The 22,026-nt window shown below is 56.9% G+C and overlaps 1 protein-coding gene across 1 annotated transcript in view; it reads right to left on the bottom strand.

Annotated features, from left to right (window-relative positions):
• Nucleotides 1–22,026, bottom strand: part of GALNT9 (polypeptide N-acetylgalactosaminyltransferase 9) — a 92,061-nt gene that overhangs the window by 56,406 nt on the left and 13,629 nt on the right. The window contains exon 2 of the mRNA XM_060029328.2: nt 10,667–10,847. Within this exon, the coding sequence (XP_059885311.1) occupies nt 10,667–10,847 (181 nt within the window). The remainder of the gene's footprint in view (nt 1–10,666; nt 10,848–22,026) is intronic.

Raw genomic sequence — 22,026 nt, 5'->3', positions numbered from 1 at the left:
CTGCTTCATCCTAACCCTGTCCTTGTCTAGGACACAGACAGTCCCAGCTTGGGACCTCGGCTTCCTCGAGAGGAGGAGAGAGCCAGCTGCCAACCTCCTCAGCTAAATTCTAGGCAAACCCCATTCTTTGAGACTTGGGTGTCCCCGCCATCCTGAGAGGCAAAGACTGAGCAAACTAAACACTGGAGGGGCTCTGAGAAGGAGCAGGAAAGCATCCTTGCCTTGCATGGTGCAAGGTGAGACACACAGACAGCCCAGGACACAGGAGGGGATGTCTGTAGGGGGCTCTGGGAACGATTCCTCTGTTCTTAAAGAGGGACAAGATGTAGGAACATATTTATTCTAGCCCTTTGGAAATTTGGCCTCTGAAGACGTGACGCTGAGAGCTATGGCAACCATATTGTGACCATGAGGAGATAAGCCCAATGCACTGAGCGTGGCAGAGCAGAGAGGTGGGAAGAGCTCAGGTCCCTGATGATGTCGTTGAACCACCAATGAACAACTCTGCCCACCACCCCGAGCCGTGGACTTCTCACTATCTGAGGTCAGGAATCCCGGGGTTGTTGCAGCCGCTTCAGACTTGCTAGGTTTCCATCTGAAAGCATTCTCGGTGACACAGAACATCCATTCTTTTTAGGGGAATCCCATCCTCCCTCGGAATGTCATCTAGCCCTTGTGCCCTCAGACGTCACCTCACGACAGTCTGGGATGGGTGCTGTGGTAGATCATGCTTTCCAAAGACGCTGCGACGACAGCCGCCAAGTCCCCTGGGACTTTGCCACCCTCCCTTTGCACGACAGTGGGCTCTGCCGCCTCTCACCAACAGGCCACGGGAGGGGTGCTACGCACCTTCCGAGCTGAGCCACGAAGAGCAGCGAGGCTTCGCGTGCTGGGACTTTGTTCTGGGGCCATGTGGCACCAGAGAGGCAACTCTGCCCAGGCCGCCGCGCTGTGAGGAAGCCCAGGCCACACAGAGGGTCCGCGTGTGGGTGCTTGCGTGGACCGTCCATCTGCTGCCAGGCGTGTGCACGCTGGCCCCCCCAGATGATTCCAGCCCCCACCGTTGAGCACCCCATCACACCTTCCCAGCTGAGGTCTCAGGAAGTACTGCTCAGAGAGGCTATTCCCCCTGCACCCCGCCTGACCTCCTGCCCCCCAGTACATTAAAACGTGGTTTAACGCAGCCGACTAAGCAGCGATCGTAACCAGGACAGGTACGTTCCCCAAAGTCCGGCGGCTCTGTCCTTTCCTTGGACACACGCTGTCCTGCGTGGTGCTGGGTACGCGCTGGACGCCTCCCGTACGGTGCTGGGTACAGGCTGGACGCTTCCCGCACGGTGCTGGGTACAGGCTGGACGCTTCCCGCACGGTGCTGGGTACGCGCTGGACGCCTCCTGCACGGTGCTGGGTACGCGCTGGACGCCTCCTGCATGGTGCTGGGTACAGGCTGGACGCCTCCCGCAGGCTGGCCGGCTTCACGCCCACCCCCTCAGGTCAAGGCCAGAGGAGGGGCTGGGCTGTGGGCCCCAGAGAGGCTCTGGCTCGGCTTCGCATGTCCCATCTGGAGCCAGAGAAGCAGGACATCCTCAACCACCAAGCCGTCTCACGGAGGATTTATAAGCCCACAGAGCACCAGGCGTGGTTACGGGCTCTCGAAGCCACTTCCGAGGTCGTGACTGGAATGCGTCGCACGCCGTGTCCCAGCTGGCCTCCGGGGAAACGGGGCCATGGCAGCGACACTGATGGAAATTTATGGGGATGCCCTTTGTGCCGCTGGAGAAATAAATGCAGGATGGAGAGGGGATGAAGTGGCAGTGGCCTCCCGGGGGGGCAGCAAGCTTTGCCTGTGACAACAGGACACGCATCCATCTCCTGCCAGAGGAGACGGGTCTGGGTTGAGCACAGACCCAGGAGCTGTACCATCGGAAGCCGAGAGGGACGTGTCTGGGAACAGCTGTCAGGAGGGTTCTTGGAAGCACGTCACCGGGGAGTGGGGATGCCTTCTGGGCAGCAGCTGCCTGCTGGCTTGACACGCTCCTGCCCTCTCAGGAACATCGGTGCGAGCCTGGAATCCCAGACCAGTGCATCCCACACCAACGCCTGGCCTTCCTGCCAGCCCAAGGCAGGATCCTGATGGGCACAGAGACAGCGCAGCCTCACAGAAAACCGCACAAGAGGGGCTGCTTGGGAAGGTGGAGAGGAGGAAACCTGAGCAACGAGGAACGCCAGGGCCTCCTGCTTTGGGGTCTTGTCCTTCCCAGCCTGAGTCCACCCATCCGTCCAGGCAGCTGGCTGCAAGACCTCCCAGAAGCAATATGTACGTGCACACACCCAGACATGCGTATACTACACACGTGCACAAGCACACGTGCACACACGTAAAACACTGCAAATACACAAACTGCACACACAGCATAGATGTGCACACGCGCATTACACGTGCCCATCATGCCTTCACACGCACGCCCTCACGGGCACCTTACGCACAGCCGCACTCTGTGGAGACATTGCCCATGATGCCTTCACACGCACGCCCTCACGGGCACCTTACGCACAGCCGCACTCTGTGGAGACATTAATGGCTCATATTCATTGGAGGAGCCTGTGCGCGGAGCTAAGGGTGAGTACGGGTCTCAGACTCACCCTTCCACACCCAGGCCCTCACTCACAGCTGCGGGCGACCCATACGCACCTTTGGAGAGACACGGGCTGAGATGCATGAGAATCACTGCACCACGTGTTCAAGGAGAAATGAGCACACACGCCACCCTCAGAGCTCAGAGCAAAAGCCGGTCAGAAACAGAACACTGGCCCGTGCACAGAAAGGCCCCTCACACCCCCCTCATAGGAGCCCGGTGGGACAGTAACACGTGGGGTCGCGCGCTCACAGGCCCGGTCGCCGTCTGGCTGCCTGGAGGCCTGCTCGTGCCCAGGAGAGCGAGCGGACTGCAAGGGTGGCCAGACCACACAGCCCTGGGTGCAGTGCTGCAGAGGACCCCTGCGCCCACCTGGAGTGTCTCTGCCTGGGCAGTGAGGTCCATCGGGGCCCAAGTGTGCGACCTTCAGGGCCTGCGACCTCCAGCCCCTCCAGGCACTCCCTAGGGCAGTCCCTGCGGTCGCTGGGCCAGAGGCCGATGACCCGCCCCATGCCAGGGTCCAGCTCAGCGCAGGTGTCTTCTGTTGCCCCAGCAGCCCCCAGCAGGGCCCTGGGGATCATCAGTGAGCCCTTAGGGTGGTCAGTGGAAGGGAAGGGAGAGGTGGGACCCTGGTACTTGTTTGTCCGGCCCCCGACGGGATCTGGGGCAGCCCCACGTCGAGTGGACCCTCCACGGGGCCCTTGAGTGGGCTCCCCCTTCCCAGCAAATCCCCAGCTGAGACGGAGCCACGGGGCAGGTGGCCTCCGATTTTCCTGTCTGGCTTTGTTAGCCTCCAACCCTGCTGCAGGGGGACCAGCTGGCTCTAAGGAAGAGCCCGGCACACAGCAGGGTGAGCGGGTGGGGCCTGTTCCCCTCGGCGAGCCTCCCAGGCGGAGGAGCAGCCTCAGCTGAGGGGCCCCCGCCCTCCCCAAGCATCTCCTTCCCTGGGCTCCTGGGCCTGGTGGGAAGGGAAGGGGGTCTACTGGCTGCAGCAGGAGGAAAGAAACCAGCCCGTTTCCCTGACAGCACCGTGCTTTCCATCCCGTTATCTGGGACCCTTGCCTCCACTTGCAGACCCTCAATGCCAGTGGCATCAGAGCCCCCATGTGGAGCCGGATTGGCACGTGGCATGCGGTGCCTGTTTCCAGTGCCTCGCGATCACCATCCGCTAAATCCACACTCATTTCCCTTGACTGCCGAGCCACGCGCAGCAGAGACGGTTCACAGCACTAAGACTTCTCCAGCCCTAACGAGGCGGGGGGGGGGGGGGGGGGGCATCACTGCACTGGAACGCAGGACGGGGCCTCGGACGAGGCCGCTCATTTTTACGATGCCGTTTAATTTGGGTTTGCCAGTCTTCCTTCCATTATCCCGTGGGCCAGTCTTAATAATCAAGACCTTTGTTATGTGCTTTGCGGCATAATCAAAGCCACCGCTTAATCAGGAAAGCTGCCCACCCCCAGGCAGAGGGAGATCAATAATGCATCCAATGGAGAGAGGCACAGAGGACTTTGGTTTGAGAGTGGATGGAATTGCCAGTTGAGGTGGGAACACATGCCCACACACGTGTGCCTGCACACACACGCACGCGCTCCTCCACCCGCGTGTGTTCTGATGACTGCACCTGCCAGATTGGATGGATGGGCTCCGGGGGCTAAAGGCTGTTCAGGAAACCAAACTGAAAGTTTCAAACGGGCGTAGACAGAGCTTGCGTTTATGTATTGATTCATTTAATCCTCCACGCATATTTCCTGAGGGCCCCCTAGGCACCGGGCACGGCCACCGATGTGTGACAACGCGCAGCGGCTGCTGTTTGCGGAGCGCAAGGCTCCCCCGGTGCCCGCGAGCGAGCCCGCTGCAGCGCCAGCCTCAGGCCTCCTCCCGCGGGCGCCAGGCATCCTCAGCGCGGGGTCGGCGTCATCTCGTTTCCTGCCGCGGCCCCCTGCCAGGTGTCGGCCGGCAGTGCCGGGTCAGGGACTGTGGAGCGGGCCGTCGGGTGGGGCTGAGGCGGCACCGGCTGGCGGGTCTCTGAGCGCCGGCTCTCGGCGCCCGGCCGCATGGACGCTCTGCCGGAGCGCGCAGGCGCTTCCTCACAACGTGGCGGCCCCTGGTCCAGGGCGCCTGCCGGGCTGGCGGGGAGCCCTAGAGCTCCACAGCCTCACGTCCGCCCTCCTCGATGGAATGACCAGCCTCAAAAGCCCCCTGACTGCAAGGGGACGGACACTGTCTCCACCTCTTGATGCAGGCGGGGCAAGGTTCCAGACGAGGGGTTTGCGTCCACCTTTGGAAAATACGATCGGTCACACCGGGTGACGTGAGGAAGGTAAGACGGGGAAATCACGCCACACAACAGGCTGCCTCCTGGATTTGCAGATAAAGTTTTTTGGGGCCAGAGCCACGCCCGCTCATGTACCTACTGGCTGTGGCCGCTCTCGCGCGGCCCCAAAGCCTGAAACAGGTACTGTCTGGCTCATGAAGTAACGAGAAACATGCACTGGTCTCTGCGCCCGGTTCTCAGACACAGAGCCGCACCCTTGGAACCTCCAGGGCGATGGGCGAGGTCGGAGTGTTCACACTGAGCTCCGAGTGCCTTGGGAGTCCCTGGCTGACGGGAGGGAGTTTTGTTCTAATGAGGCAACTCTGGGTGGGCTCCTGGTTGGGGGCTGGTCATCAGAAGGACCGAAGCACGATTAGAAGTTGGGCTTCCCTGGTGGCGCAGTGGTTGAGAGTCCGCATGCCGAAGCAGGGCACGCGGGTTCGTGCCCCGGTCCAGGAAGATCCCACATGCCGCAGAGCGGCTGGGCCCGTGAACCATGGCCGCTGAGCCTGCGCGTCCGGAGCCTGTGCTCCGCAACGGGAGAGGCCACAGCAGTGCGAGGCCCGTGTAACGCAAAAAAAAAAAAAAAGTTGGCGCTTTCAGCCCCTCCTCCCCACCCTCTGGGGAGGAGGGGCTGAAAGCGAAGCTAAAAATGGATCATGCCAACGTGATGAAGCCTCTGAAGTACGGGATTTGGAGAGTTTCTGGGCCCCAAACACATCCAGTGCCAGGAGCGTGGGATACCCCGGCTCCTCAGGGACAGACGCTCGTGTGCTCGGGACCCTCCCAGGCTTCCCGCTGCGCAGCGCTTCTTCCGGCTCCTCCCCCGTGTCCTTCATCGCGTCCTCATTCTAGAACACGCCAGTAAACACAAGTGTCCCTGAGTTCCGTGCGCAGTCCTAGCAAGTGTCTGAAGCCAAGCAGGGGTCACAAGTGCCGGGGCAGAGCCTGGAGCTGAGGTTGGCACCTAAGCCCTGCACCTGCGGGTCTGACGCCGACTGCAGGCAGAGGGTGTCAGAACTGAATTGAAGTGCAGGACGCACAGCTGGTGTCAGAGAATTGGCTGGTGTGGGAAAGCCCCACACATCTGATGTCACAAGTGTTGTGAGTGTGGCAGTCTTGTGAGAGTAAAGAAAAACAGGGAGGTTTTTACACACGGCCTTTTTCAGGAAAAGTCTTCTGACGCCGCCCACTGCAGAACATCAGGCTCCAGGATATTGTATGTTACTGAGCAGCTTTCTCAGCCGCTGCTGCGCTCCCTGGGTGCCTCACAGCCCTCGTGGGGTTCCTAGATTCTGCCCACATCCCTCCTGAGGATGTCACCGATTTCCTTCCAGGATCCTGACTGACCCGACTTGAAGGCAGGCAGAGCTGATGTAACAGCGGCATCCCCTAGATCAAGCCGTGCCTGAAAGCCTACCCTTCAGAGCCTGAGCCAATACATTCCCTTTTTTTGCTTCAGCCGTTTCAAACTGGGTTTTAAGTCTTACCAACCCAGCCCCCAGAATGGTAGGCAATAAGGGGAATTCCTGTTGGAGGACTAAAGGTCAGGGAAGATCTCACTTCCAAATATAGAAGACTGGATGCCTGGTCATGCTCATGAGAAGACCCCAGCTCCTCGTCAGAAAGGCCCCTGGGGGACTGGAGCCCGTGTTTTAAGCGAGGCTCTCATGAGGGCTGTCACTGCTTTGAAAAATCCCCATGATGCAGCCCCCTGCGTGCAGAGGGAAGCTCTGGGTTGAGTAAGCTCCAGAGAGGCCCCGGGCGGAGCCTGTGGGACAGGAGGGCACTGGGGGGAGGGGCGTGGGGGAGGGGCGTGGGAAGGCCCCTCTCCACTTCTGATTCTTCAGCCACATCGCCCATGGGGGCAGGAGGGGTGGTCTGCCCATGTGCCTGGCGCCAAAGCCTCCTCGCTTCTTTTTTGGGAAGAAATGGGATATAAACAACCAGGTAAGTAACTAGATAAAATCCACATTCTCTAATTCAGGGAGGCAGAGAGCTCCGCCCCTTCAAATCAGAGTTTCTGTAAAGCAGGTTTCTATCAATTAAGGCAGAGTGTAAAGGTCAGCTCTTTCAAAGTTCGCCCTGATGTCTTCTTTTGTGACGTGAGAGTGACAACTGGGATTGATCACTCTGTCAGCTTTTATTTCGGCAGGCTGAGGTTTCTTACGGGGGATCTGAATCCTCAAAGGGAAAGCCAGAATCGCTCCTGCTGCTTGAGCAAATCCCAGGCCCAGCAAGACATGGGAGGACAGTGCTCCCGAGGACAGGAGAGTGTGCAGTGACACACCACACACATCGGGTGGAGCCCTTTCAGCTTAAAAAGCAGAAAATCCAGTGCAAATTTGCTTAAGCAAAAAATTTAAAGTATATATGTGTATGTGTGTATACTAATTTACTGCAGAGTCTAGCGGACTTATTTTTAAAATTTATTTGTAATTTATTGCAAGTGGCTTCAGGGACAGCTGGATCCAGGTGCTCATAGCACTGGAACCCAGTTCCTCCCCACATCCCAGCTCTGCCATGCCCTGCAACCGGATTTTTTTCTTCGGTTTCACAAGTGCGCCCTGGGAGCTCAAGCTCTCCCCTCATGATGATAAGATAGTACAGATCCCAGGCTCCTAAACTTGCACTTTTACTTTTGAGGAAAATCTTGGTTCCCCCCCGCCCCCGTAGCCTCAGGTAATTCCGAGGCTCATGCTGGACTGGCCTAGACCATGTGATCTCCTTGAGCCAATCACTGTGGCTGGTGGACCGTGAGCTCTGATTGGCTTAGCCCTGGTCATGTGACCCACCCTGCAGCAGGGGTGGGAAGTTTCCATGGGTCCCCACATGGAAACAGGGAGCTACTGCCCGAAGAAAGAGAACTGGATTTTGAGGAGGCGACCGACAAGCGTCTGCTGCACGCAGACGCACATCTGTTCTGTAAGCACCACTGCTCTGATGTTGGGAGATGCGGCAGGACCGTTGGGAGACCCCTGCCCTTGGCCCAGGGCTGGGGGTGGGGGGCTGGACCCCTGTGGGCTGGGACTGCTCTGAAAGCGGGCCCTGGGGGCATTCAGGGGGTCACAGAGAGGCTTCACCTTCATCATAACTTGGTCATGACTGGACTCAAGCCCAATGCCCACTGGGCAAGGGGTCCAGCCATGCAGAGGCAGCGTGGAGGGGTTCTAGAGGGTTCCGCAGAGCCAGCAAAAGAACACGATCTCTGGGAAACAGGGCAAGAAGGGGCTGTCTTCAGCTATGACAACAAGTGCTATGAGGTGGAGGAGGAGACGCAGCAGGAGAACGCCCCCCACTGCCTCCGACCCAAGTCCAGGGCTGCAAGCCCCGGAGTCACAGGGACGGGGTGCTGTGACGCGATGTGCCGCGTGGCTCAGGAAGGTGGAGCACGGGGCCACTTCCGTACCAAGTCAGCTGAGGTGTCCCCACGAGGACCACGTGCACAGGAAGGGGCCAAGGCAACAGGTCTGGCTCATCCATGCCCTGCACCTCCTGGGAGGTGACCTCTGAGCCCTTGGAACATCCTGCCTGAGAAGAGCGTCACCTTCACCTGGAGGCCTGGGGCCTTGCCAGGGGGTCTTTGCTACAGTGGGATTCATGTGGGGTCTCGGCTTGACCTCTGCAGGGGCTGGAGACTGAGGTCAGCCAGTAAAAACCCAGACGCCAAGGCTCAAGGGAAAAAACAAACAAACAAAAGGCTCGAGGGAGCCCCGCGGCTGGCAATATGTCATAGTGTGCTCACACCTCATTGCTGGGGTAATCAGGCACCGTCCCTGGGAGCCCCACCATGAGGGCCAGCGGGAAACTCCTGCCTGGTGTCCTTCAGCGATAGCAAACTGCACCACGCGTGTAACAGCTTTGCTGAGCCTTATGACTCATTTTAGTGAGTTATTGAACTTGAGGTTGGCCTTGGGGGGTCCCGCGAACCGCACCAGGGCTGCCCAGGCGCTCAGAGCTAAACGCCAGCAGCTGTGCTGACCCTGCTGGTGGGCAACTTAGTTCATCCTCCAAAAGTCAGGACACAACGGGGGCTTTCAGAAGGCGACTCACACTCAAACACATGCACACGCACACGCGTGCACACACACTCACACACACCCTCAGAGCCCCTGACTCATTCAGGTCCGCGTCCGTGACTGCCGTCACATCTCGGCACCACCTGCGTTACTATTTACTTTGTATGTTTCTCCAAATTGGCCTGTTTTACACCTAAATGCATTTTTTAAATTCAAAACGGCACCTTTATTTCATCGCTGCAAAGGCAAAGCAGCACCACTTATGCTAAATCAACGGTAACCATGAAAATAAATGCGATGAAAATAAAATAGCGCCATCACGAGCCGCGGTGGTCAAGGCGGGGGGAGCCGCCTGCTCCAGGCTCTCTGGGTATAACGCGACAGGAATGGAGTCACGAGACGGCCTAACCTCCCACTCTGCAGCTCACGCATCCCGGCTGCGGCTAGAGCACGGAACCTGGGCAGACGCGCTGGTCCCCGCGCTCACTGCCGGCCCTGCCCCAGCGCCCTAGAAACTCGTTTCTGGGCATCTCACCTCACTCCTCGCACAGCAAGCCCTCAAGCTTGGAGGAACAGGGAGTCTGTGAGAACCGCTCCCTGGTCCTCCCTGGGCTGGGGGAGCCCCGAGGCCCTGTGTCCCCAGTGGAGCTGATCCGCGGCCGACCACCTGTACCCGCAACGATGATGCACCTTCTCACGCTCCGGGCCCTTCCCTGTCAGCCTTCCCACCCCCTCCCAGGGCTTCTGGGACCACTTCCCAAACCAGAGTCCTACCTCAGAAGCCACAACTGGAAGAGGGGCAAACCAAGACAGGCGCTAAAAGGAGACACTCCCCCGCACCCCCCACCCACCTTTCCTTGAAGGCTGCTCCGCGGACTCAGGACTCAGAGCGGCAACTCTGACCACACGGCTGCCCGGCCCAGCCCAGCCCTGCACTGCGGCCCCTGCCAGGAAGAAGGTGCTGCTGAAAGTGCTGTCCTGTTCAACGTTGCGAGCGGCGGGCTGAGTTCCTGCGGCCAGGGCCACAGGAAGGAGCCTGGCTTCATGTCCAGGGTGCAGGCGCCCTGCTCGGCGGAAGTTAGTAAAGCAGTGAGGTCCACTCAACACGGAGTTTTGTTCTAGTCTCGCCTCTGCTTTACTACAGGAGGCGATGATCTGAGACCAGGAGTCCTGAGTGACCAGAAGGCAAGGCACAGCCATCGAGGGGTCCGACTTTTCTGACTAATCAACTGCTGTGGCTTTGGGAGTGGGGGGACAGGGGTTTACAGGCAAGTGACAGAAATGGAACGCCTTTTAGACACGGGCGACGCTCATTTCAAGCAGGACCTCCGCCCCCCATCGCGGCTCCTGCACCAAAGGCGGGAGGACAGACGCCTTTGGCAGAGACTGTGCTTCAAGCTGTGTCGCTTGTCACTTGTGTCATTTGTATAGGTCGCGGCACCTGGAGCATCGGCGATGGCGCTGCCCAGCTTCCTGGGCGGCGCCGTCCCTGAGCAGCCTCAGTCCTGTACTGGGCACCTGCAGAGGATGCCCATGGCCGAGAGCAGAGAAGACGGATGGGGGGTGCCCCACCTGCCAGGGTCCCCCTCCCTCCGCTCTGCCTGTCCAGCAGATCCTGTGAACATCTGGGTGCCAGGAGCCCAGGCCTGCGGGGCGCTGCCTGGAGGTGTCTGTGGGAGGGGCGGCGTACTCACTTTTTGGGCCTGTAGTCAGGGATGGTCCTGTCCAGGGAGATGCGGTCGCTGAGCTGTGCGTTGTACCCGTATTCCTCGAACTTGCCCTCTGTCTCCTGGCTGTCGTCACGCAGTGTGGCCGCCATGCCGCCCTGGCCCAGGCCGCCCGGCCCCTCCACCAGACCGATGGGCTTGGCGAGCCCTGGCGGAACGGAGAAAAGAGGGGGTCAGGCACGTCCCAGGACCGACCGTGTCCTTCCCCCGCCCTTCTCCCAGCCTCACCCTAAAAGGCCCTTTTTTCAGGTGCAAACTCAGCAAATTCCTCGCATACTGCAGGATTCCAGCTCTAGGACACTGCAGGAAAGGCAAAGCTATGGAGACAGTATAAAGATCAGTGGTTGCCGGGGTTTGTGGGGAGGGATGAACAGGCAGAGCACAGAGGACTTTTAGGGCAGCGAAGCTACTCTGTATCATTCTGTAATGGTGGGTACATGTCCGTATACATTTGTCCGAACCCAGAGCATGTACGGCACCGAGAGTGAAGCCTCATGTAAACTGCGGACTTTCAGTGATTACGATGCGTCGGTGCAGGTTCACTAATTGTAACAAATGTACCACATCAATGCAAGGTGTTAATAACAGGAGAAACTGGGCGGGGGTGAGGCGACATGGGAACTCTCTGTACCTGCCACTCAATGTTTCTATAAACCCAAAACTGTTCTAAAAAGCAAAAGCTATTTTTAAAAAATATTTACTTATTTATTTTGGCTGCCCCGGGTCTTCATTGCCGCGGGGTCTTTAGCTGTGGCATGCGAACTCTTAGTTGCGGCATGCATGAGGGATCTAGTTCCCTGACCAGGGATTGAACCCGGGCCCCCTGCATGGGGAGCAAGGAGTCTTAGCCACTGGACCACCAGGGAACTCTCATGGTTTTTTAAAAATATAAAATAAAAATAAATTAACTTTAAAAATGCAAAGCAGCTGCCTTGCTCACCAATCCTTGATATTGTTGGTCTTTATAATTTAAACTAATTGTACATCCACACAATGGAACGCTACTTTGGGATAAAAACAAAGGAACTACCAAATATGCAACAATCTGGATGAGTCTCAAAAGCATTATGTTGAGCGAGAAGCCTCCAGAGACACAGAGGAAAACATATGTACGACTCTATTTACAAAACTGGAGGAACAGAGGAAGCTACTCAATGGTGACAGCAGCAAGAACAGGGACCACCGGGGTGGAAGGTGGCATTGGCTGAAAAGGAGCCCTCCCGGGATGACCAAGGTGTGTGTGCATGTGTGGGTGCCTGAGAAGGCCAGGCCAAGGGAGTGCTTTCTGGAATGTTCTATTTGGTCACTTGTGCCAGGAGAGGAGACATCACCCCCCTGATGCCAGGGACCAGAGCAGTGCCAGTCAAGCAAGGACAACACCCCTTGCTCTCTCTGGGATGGGTGATTCTGGGGCATCTTGGTTTTGGGAGTGAGTTCCGGGGAGCAGAAGTTTAAGCCAGAAAGAGTTGGGATGAATTCCCATCCCAGAGATGCAGTTAATAGCTTCCATAGAGAAGTCTCTGGTCCTAGCTCAGGCCACTAGAAGTATAAACTCAGGGAAATATCTAACATTGATGTCACACGCTGCCCCACACTGGGTACCAGGATCTTCTTTTGTGACACCCACTCCCTCCTTAGGTTTTTAAATTAGTTAAACAAGGAGGCCACTTGGCTGGGGGGTCTAACACATGGCCTGCGTGCAAACAAACCCAAACCTACGCCTGTGAATGCCTCGAGGTTACGAAACGGAAACCCAACCACACACAGCCAATCACACACAGAGAATCACAGCCAATCACACACAGCCAATCACACACAGCCAATCACAGACACCCACACACAGCCAATCACACAGAGCCAACCACACACAGCCAATCTCAGCCAATCACAGACAACCACACACAGCCAATCACACAGAGCCAACCACACAGAGCCAATCTCAGCCAATCACAGACAACCACACACAGCCACTCTCAGCCAATCACACACAGCCAATCTCAGCCAACCACTCACAACTGGGCTTTCAGCAATACCAGTTAACGATCACTTTTGCTTTGCTTCAGCGCTTAATCTATACTTTCTCCAGCTGCTATGGGTGGGGCGCTCCTAACCACTTCCAGTTCTAGGTTGCCCCATTCCAATCAATTTTTGTCCAAATACAATCCTTTTTATCTTTTGGCTGGCAGTGCGCATGCGGGATCCCAATCAGGGACCAAACCCACGCCCGCCTGCAGTGGAAGCCCGGAGCCCTAACCTCTGGACCACCAGGGAATTCCCATGTCCAATATAATCTTAAAATTTGCAATATGCCTCAGTTTGTCTTTTAGCGGTTCCCAGCGAGGGCGGGGGTGGGGAGCCGACCTCCATCCTCCACACAGCCGGGGGCTCCTCTGATCACCAGAGCCAAGGTCGCAGGCTCCAGGGACCCCCCCCCTCCCCCAGTTCCCAGACCAGGGATCAAACCCGCGCCCCTGCATTGGGAGTGCAGAGTCTTAACCACTGGACCCCCAGGGAAGTCCTGGGAATACTCCATTGTAAATGATAAATGTAGCGTTGGTATCTATGTAGGACTGAAGGATACTCACTGGATGTAAAATTGAAAAATCACATGACACAAATCACTTCCGCTTATCTTAATACTGCTATATATATATATATATATATATATATATATATATATATATATATATAAAATCATGCTGTTTTTAAACGTCTGTACTGTACTTGCAGTTTCTCTGAAAGGTTTGTAAATAGACGTCTCCCACAGGCAAATGTGCTTCCACACCTGAAGAGAGAGTCTCGCTGCTCATGGCAGCCCAGCCTCAGAGTGCGTTCAGGTGGCCGGAGGGAGGGGTTGCCCCGGGTGGGACCGCCTGCTGCAGCCGGGCCCCGGCAGCATGGCTGAGGCCATCACACCAGGTTCCGCTTACAAAAGCAAAATATGCACCTGTTGAGAAATTCAAACCATCCAGAAAAAGCTATAAAATGAAGAGCCAGCGCTTCCCGTGCTCTCTCCCTCTCTCCAAAGGAAATGACTTTTTCTGGTGTTAGGCCTTCTCATTTTGTCCACTGTGGACACGCAGAGTAATTTTATGGGTCTAGTTTTTGTCAGCCAGAGACTATTTCCCTTGACTTCCTGGCATGAAAGATGAGGATTTAGTCCATTTTCCCTACTGCCTACATCCTGCTCCTGCCTCCCTTGATTTTTCTTAGCTATGTTATTATTTTTAGTTGTTCTGGTGGTTACTTTTGTGACCTTAAAAGGAAACTTAAGGCTCTATTTCTGGAAGTATCAACTTTAGCTGCTGTCTATGGACTCCTTACCAGGTTACAGGAGAAATTAACATACTCCTGGGGTTGCTGTTCAATGGGTATAAAGTTTCAGTTATATATATTTGTTCCAGGGATACACACACACACACACACACACACACACACACACACACACACACACCCCTCTGAATAAACTTAGAGGTCTGCTGTACAACACTGTGCCTAGTTAACAATACTGTATTGTGCACTTAAAAATGTGTTAAGAGGTCAGATCTCCTGTTCAGTGTTCTTACCACAATATAAATAAATAAAATGTTGAATCGCAAAAGAAAAGACATTAACATACTTCCTTTGTGTCTCCCGCTTAGCTGCGCCATCCCTTTTATGGTGTCAAAGATCATTTGTAACATCTACATTTTGCTCTGTAACTGCGACTGGGCTTTCCACAGATTTGTCCATGGGTTGATTCCAAAACGAGAGAGGAGTCCACATTTGCCACACTGTGATTATGTTAATATTATTCACTGTGGAGACAAGCAATGAGGGCCCATGAGGACTGAAGTGGAATTCTATCACTAACTGAACCCATGCACTTAGTGAAGAATTTCCAAATGTCAAGGCAGTATTGATTGCTTTTGTGGTACTCTGTTAATTTCCCCGAAGTCTGCATATTTTGGTTTGCTTTAGGTTTGCAGCTTCACTTTCTGTACAGCTTTTTAAGATGAACGTGCAAGAATGATAACAGTTAACATTCAGCTAGCATGTGTCCTTCAGATACCAGCACATTCATTCCCCACAACACCCCTGTGAGGTAGGGCTATAATTCACCCCATTTTGCAGATGAGCTAACTGAGGCACAGAGAGGTCCAATGACCTGCTCAAGGTCACGCAGTTTGCAAGCACCAGAACCTGCCTCTGTACGCAGGCGGTGTGGCGCCGAGGGAAGGTGCTTCACTGTTGTGTGCTGCTGACTCTCCCGGAGCTTCCGAATCACCTGCCTCGTGAGACAGGGTCCAGTTTCCTCTTGCAGACACTCCTCACGGCAGAGCTGGGACTAGAGTGAGGTGCCTGGGGTGCAAGTTTCAAGGAGACGCCCGCCTTCAGGGTCCCCGTCTCTTAAAGTCCTCCACGACTTTGCTCCTTGAATCAGCCATTTGCCAGGTGCCCACGTCCGCAAATGACCACAAAACACCGCTGCGGACGTGCTGGTGGGACCAGCTGGACACTGGCCATCGCTGGAACCAAAGCCCCGGGAGCCTTGTCCGTGCTCTTCATTGCTGATCTCCCAGCAGCCACAGAGCCCGGAGGGACATGAGCTGGGAGAGTGGATGGAGAATGAATGACTGAGCCCGACGGACAGAGAGGGTGGGCAGGGAGCCAGCACGCCAACCCCAAGGGGCTGTACCCCCGAGACACTCTCCTGCTGGGCCCTGGAGGCGGGGGCTCCGCGGAGCAACAGCTGCCCTTAGATGGCTGTTCTCAAACGTGGGCAGCGACCCCTGGAGGACACAGACTGCAGGGGCCCTCCCGGAGCATCTGATTCCGCAGGTCCGGGGTGGGCCGGAGGCAGAACTGGCACCTCTGAGAAGCCCCCAGGGCATGCTGATGCTGCCGGCTGGGGACCCCACTCGGAGGACTTCTGCCGTGGAACAGGCGCTCACCGCCTTTCACCCCGCCACAGGTACAAGACGCACTGCAGGCGAGAACGTGGTGCGCACCCGGCCTTGGGGCTCCAGTGGGGCTGGAAGCAAGGGGAGGATCCTGGGTCGGCACCTTCTGGGCCTCACCCTGGGCCTTCTTGGCTCTGCGGAGACGGCCGACCCAGAGGAGGCTGCAGCGGCTCTCAGAGGCTGGCCCCCCAGAGCACCCTTGCGGGGAGGCAAGGGGTCAGAGCTACCCGCCGCGGGTCTCTGATAGCCCCCGTCGTAGTCTCCAGAGCAGTAAAGACCTGTAACCGCTCGCCTGCTTGAGAACCCACGGATCTCGTTTCGTTTTCAAGGAAAGTCGCGCACATCGGTGCTTCCCCGCAGGGCTCCCGGAGCTCTCATCCCACATTTTTCTCGTGTCCCAGCGTTGACTCACATCTCTTCTCCCGAAGAATTCCTTCTAAGAGGCGGGATTGATTGGTACCCCCGGGAAACGAGGGCAAACGGAGAGAGAAGAAAATTGTCAAGATTAAAGATGGCTCGGCCGTTACTGCGGGGTCTGAGGCCCACTGAACCGATGGCCAGGTAGGGCCTGCCGAGGCCTGCTGGAGCCACGTCTGCAACTGGGCTTTTGTCCTCACATCTCTCAGCTCCCGGCATCACCAAGCAGCCCGCAGGGGGTGGGGCCGGGGGTGGGGGCCGGGATGGGGCCTGGGGCGGGGGTGGGGCTGGGGTGGGCCGGAGGGGCGGGGCTGGGGCCAGGGGGGGCGCCAGAGGTGGGGCCGGGGGTGGGGCGGGGCCGGGGCCGGGGTGGGGCAGGGGCGGGGCTGGGACCGGAGGGCTGGGGGTGGGGGTGTGGGGAGGCAGCAAAGTGCCCTCGTTCCTGCCCTGCCTCTTGGGGCTCCTGCTCCAATTAGCCAGCCTCGGTGCGAGGGCCCCTGAAAGAGCAAGAAACCAGATTCTCCAGACGGTTCTGGGTTGAACTGTGGCCCCCAGAGATACACCCAAGTCCTGACGCTTGGGACCCGTGGGTGCAAACTTATTTGGATATAGGCCTTTGCAGATGTAGTCATTTACAATGAGGGCATCCTGACTTGGGGTGGGTTCTAACCCAATGACTTGAGCCCCTTAAAAGAAGAAGGAATTTTGGACACAGACACACACAGAGAAGATGGCCATGAGACCATAGAGGCGGTGTTGGGAGTGATGTGGCCGCGAGCGCAGGACACCTGGGGCCACCAGGAGCTGAAAGAGGCAGGAAGGACTCTCCCGTGGAGCCTCCAGAGGGAGCGTGGCCCTGCGCACACGTTGGCTGCAGATTTCTGCCTCCAGAACCGTGAGGGAACGGATGACTCTTGTTTCAGCCATCCGCTTGTGGAAACGAACACACAGACCCACCACTCACGCCGCCCGCTGGGACGTGACCTGCAGCCGGTGGATCCTGAGAACGGCACGTGCCCAGGTGCAGCGTCCCTCACATCCGACGGACGCTCAGGCCGTTGTCAGGCTGACCTGCGCGGATGTGGGTGCAGATTCCAGAGGCACCGGCTTCCTTAACAGGAGCAGAGGGGTTGTTTTTCCTGTTTGAAACCCTCCACCTCCTCCTCCAGTGGAGGGTGCCGCAAACTTGTCATTTCGTCCTTGAATAGCCGTGATTTTGAGAACAATGGGAAATTTGCATTCATTAGCTCGGAAACCTCTGTCGGACAGCTTTTCTGACAAAAGAAACCAAAGCCAGCATCCTCAACGCAGTTCTGGGACTGGAGGTCAGAGCTGACGTTTGCCGCACTGGCCCGCCCGTGCCAGGCGCTGCCCACACCTGCTTCCGTTACTCCCCACGGACCCTTCTGTGCCAGGCGCCTTCATCCCCCCACTTCACGGAGGAGACCACCGAGGCTCGCCGTGGCCCCAGAGCCAGCAGGTGGTGAGCCCAGCCTCTGTAAACTTCAAAGCATCTCAAAGAAGCTTCTTAGAGGGACTCAGAAAGGCCACCAGCTTTTCACTTTGACATCAAGGACATTTTAATTACAATTACTTGTCACTATGACTACCATCTCATGAAAGGAAGGTCCTGCACTACACCCTGGGCAGGAAGGATGCACCCTCCTGGTAGCATTTTAGTGAAATACACCTGGCTTTCATTTTGCCCAGGCAGGTGGGGGCGCGAGGGTGAGCTTCAGGCCCACACTACAGGTGAGCCACGGGAGGCTCTCCCAGCACCTGCTGGTCCACGGGGCTCCTGGTCGCACACTTCCCCTCCAGCCAGGTAAGGGGCTCCCTCTGTGGGTAGGGGGGGAATGCCAGTCAAGGTTAGAGGCAGGGATGGTGCCGGGAACACCCACAGTCAGCATGGCACGGGGACCGACCAGGTGACAGTGGATAACAGGTGCAGCCCCGTCACAGCATCCAGACTGAACACAAGCCCTGCTCGGGAGATCTATGGAGCCCCTCTGCACACCCACAGGGGCCTCACGTCTCTCCCAAAGATGAGCTGCCCACTGGCATTCAGGGAGCTTCTCCAGCTCAGTGGGAATCGGACGGCCCAGGCTTCCCTGGTGCCCGCTGGCTCCCCGCTCCTGCATTGCCCTTGGGGAGGGGCCGGGGGGGCACCAAGGGGCAAGTCTGCCTCCTTCTTTTGCTGCCACTTAAAGTTATTGTCAGTGTCTCCTATGCTGTTATATGTGACTCGATAATAATTATAATTAATGATCACCTTTTAAAGCACCAAGATATTAAACATTTACTTAACAGTTCCTGTGTCCTGTACATTGACTTGTTTATTTATTTTATGCATTTAGGTCTGTTTCCTTATTCAGATATTGAGCCGCTGGGTCAAGGATAAAATATTTTCGTGGATCTTGGCGCCAAATTACTTTCCAGAAAGTTTAGATTTGTTTTATGTTGTTGCCAGCAATATACGTTCTTACTTCTCTAATTAGAAAGTGCGTTTCTCCTGATTGAAAAGATCATAAATACTCATTGCAGAAAGTTCTGAAGCCACACACACACACACACACACACACACACACACACGCACACGCCACAGGGCTACCCAGGGTCTCACTCCACAGGGAAAACCAGTATCAGTATTTCAGCGCTCTAGATTGTTTTTATAAGATTGTATATAATAGTTCCAACTGAGTTTAATAAATACACATGACGTATATACACGCCTGCATTCTGCTCTCGTCACTACGTCCTAAGCATTTTCTCATGTCGCAGAAATTCTGCGTAAGCATCACTTTTCACGACTGCGAACGTAAAATCGCATCTTGTGGCCGTAGCGTTTATCCCTTCAACCATTCGCCAAAAACGCATGAAGCATCTCAAATGCCAGGACCCGTGCCAGGTGCTGTGCGTAGGTTCCCGGGGGAACACGCGCAATGCCTGCCCTCGGGCAGGAGACAGTCACACAAACGCAGTCGTGGGCCAGTGTGCTGAGGTCAGCCACGCTCACGGGAAGACACAGGGCAGCTGCCCCCCCAGGCTGGGGTTGGGGGTTCAGACACGGCCTCCTGGAGCCTCCGGGGAGCTTTCTGAACCTGCAGGAAAGGGGCCCACAGAAGGGCCAGGAACACTAACCATCGGGTGGAGGGGGCTCAGAGGGGCCTGTGCTGAGTCTGACGGTCTGGCGGTGGCGTCCAGGTGGGAGGGGGTGAGGGCTCCCTGCGGGCAAGGTGACCTGTAGGCACGGGTGACCCAGTGCCTTCCCTCCCTCTCTCTCCCCCCGACCTCAGCAGACCCTCTCTAGTTCTTTCAGGAACCGGCCGTCTCCATGGCTGTCACCCATGTGGCCTGCCTTCTCCGCCACAGGGTTCCAATGAGACACTTCATCCCCCGGACACTGGCCAACGGTGGGCATGTGCCCCAGGAAGATTAATAACCAGGAGAACAGCCCCCTCCTCTGGTATCTTGAGCACCAAGAATAAGGGCTTTGAGGGCCATCCTGGTCTCCACAGAGGGAGGCTGCCCGTTCAGGTGTTCTCCATCCCAGCCCGGATGGGTGGCCCACTCAGGTGCAGTCCAGCCCAGCCCAGGTAAACAGGAGCTGAGCTGGCCAAGGCAGAACAGGGCCTGAGGCCCCAGCACAGAGGCCTGGTGGGTGGGTGGCTCTCCCAGGGGCCCAGATAGCTGGGAGCCCAGGCGGAGGGGCCAGAGGTGGGTCCCGAGCTGTAGGAAGCAACTCGTCAAGGTCGGGTGGAAAGCAAGGCTCCCTTTCCAGATCTTCCGTTTGAGGGCCTGGTGAACCGTCTCAAATTCATCATCTCTGCGGTAACTGGCAGGGATCGTGCACTAATGTGAAAGACCGCCGGTCGCCCACAGCAGTTCTACTTTTATGGAATAATCATTTGAAGTTCCTTTCCCACGACCTGAGGGAGCACACTTTTCTAATTACAAGAGATAATTTGGAAGACGCAGTGGCGAGATGTCTCTATCCGAGCGCGGGTGGGAGACCCTATTCACGCGGGGGGAAGGGGACTGACTCTGGGTTGGAAGGCAGGACAGCAGGAAGGTGCAACTGAGGAGATGACTCAGGAGCCGAGGGGAGGAGTTTGGAGCCCGTTTCCCAGACGCTTTCTCTTGTTGTGCCCCGAGAAAAGTGACAAAGGCATTTCATGATAAATAGGGACTGTCGTTCGGCATATGTCATAGGGCAATAGGGAGGGGTGGGGACTGCGGTGAGTGGGTGCACACGTCCGACCTGCGGGGACCACTGCTCCGGATCTAACAGGTCCAAAGCCACCAGCTCTTCTAGACTTTCGAGAGAAAGCAGCAGTACAGATTCATCTCTCTACATATCAGCAACTCATTCATATTTTGGGAAAAAATCTCATAAGTTAAGTAACAAATAGGGTCTCTATCTGTTAGTTAGCCAGGACCAGTGTGGTGGGCTAAGTAATAGCTCCCAAAGATACCAGGTTCTAATCCCCAGAACCTGTGGACACGTTGCCTTAAATGGTAAACAGGACTTTGCAGGTGGGATTAAGTTAAGACCCCTGAGATGGGCAGAGGTGGGTGACCCAGGAGGGCCCTAAACGCCATCGCAAGTGTCCCTGAATGGAGAGGGTTGGGGGAGGTTTGACAGAGACAGAGAGGAAGCCCTGTGACGTGGAGGCTTAGCGGGCAGCGAAGGCGGGAAGGATCCTCCCCCGGAGGCTTCGGAGAGCGTGGCTCTGCCCACACCCCGACCGTAGCCCAGGGAAACCCATTTTGGGCTCCTGACCTCCGGAACTGTGACAGAACAGATCTGCGTGGTGTTAAGTCCCCAACACGTGGGCTGTCACCGCAACTCCAGGAAATGAACTCGACAGACAGACCTGCTGCAACAGCAGGGGAAGCTAACGTCCTGGGCGGTTCCTCTCTCGCTCCTCTGCCCTGGGGCCCTGATGTCCCCAGGATGTGGCAGGGAACCAGGCAGAGCGCTTCCTGGAGACCTGCCCGCCAAGGTGGGGAGGCCCCCAGAGCTGGGGTCTTGGGATGGTCTGCTCTCACCAGCCCTTGCCAGTAGCCCTGGGCTGGGCAGTCGAAGCCCTTTCATCTGCCGTCAGCACACGTGAGCCGTGGCGCCCCAGGGATGGCGGGAGCACAGACTGTCAGACCCAAAGGTTTGGGGGGTGGAGAGGCGGAAGGCGTCTTCTGAGGGGCCACATGAGCTGGTGGAGTCCAGGCGCCCGGGTACACTGGCCCAGGAGTCCAGGTGCTCTGGAGATGAGCCCTGGCCCGGGGATTCTCCAGCTGCTGGGCACCTCAGAACCTCAGGGCAGCCGGCTAGAGCGAAGGTGCCTGGGTTCTGAGGTGCCCGGCAGCTGGACACGCCTCGGGACCCTCGGGCGCTGACCCTCAGCTAATGCGGACGGTCCGGACCCTGCAGAGGACCAGCCAACAGGAGGAACCAGCGGGGCTAGAGCAGGGAAGAAGCCCCAGAGGTGCTGCTGTGGGTCCTGGTGTTTTCCCCACGTGGTGCTCTTGGAAATCAGCCCATGCGGGTTTCACGTGGAAGCCTGACTCCAGCTCTTTGGAAGGATCTGGCGTGCTGGCCGCAGGGGCCTGCTTCTCCACAGGGCAGCGATGGGCTCCACCCCCGCCCCAGGCAGGCCTCTGCTCTCTCGCCGTCCCTGCAGGTTTTGCACGGTGCCCTGGAGGTCGAGAGGTTGTGCCCCTGGTTTAGATGGTTGGAGAGGGGTGCTGGGTTGAATGGTGGCCCCTGAGGCGCTGTCCAGCAGAAACCTGTGAAAGTAGCCTCATTTGGGAAAAGGGTCTTTGCAGATGTAACTAAGGTAAGGACTTTGGATGAAATCTTCTGGATGAGGGTGGGTCTTAAATGCAACGACCTGCGTCCTTACGATTTAGAGAGACACTTACAGAAGGAGACGCCACATGGTGAGGGAGAGAGAGGTTGGAATTAGG

The sequence above is a fragment of the Delphinus delphis genome, chromosome 13, assembly GCF_949987515.2.
Source record: "Delphinus delphis chromosome 13, mDelDel1.2, whole genome shotgun sequence".
In the NCBI taxonomy this organism is placed as follows: Eukaryota; Metazoa; Chordata; class Mammalia; order Artiodactyla; family Delphinidae; genus Delphinus; species Delphinus delphis.
The sequence above is the reverse complement of the archived record's forward strand: the minus strand, read 5'-3'. Positions and strand labels throughout refer to the sequence as shown.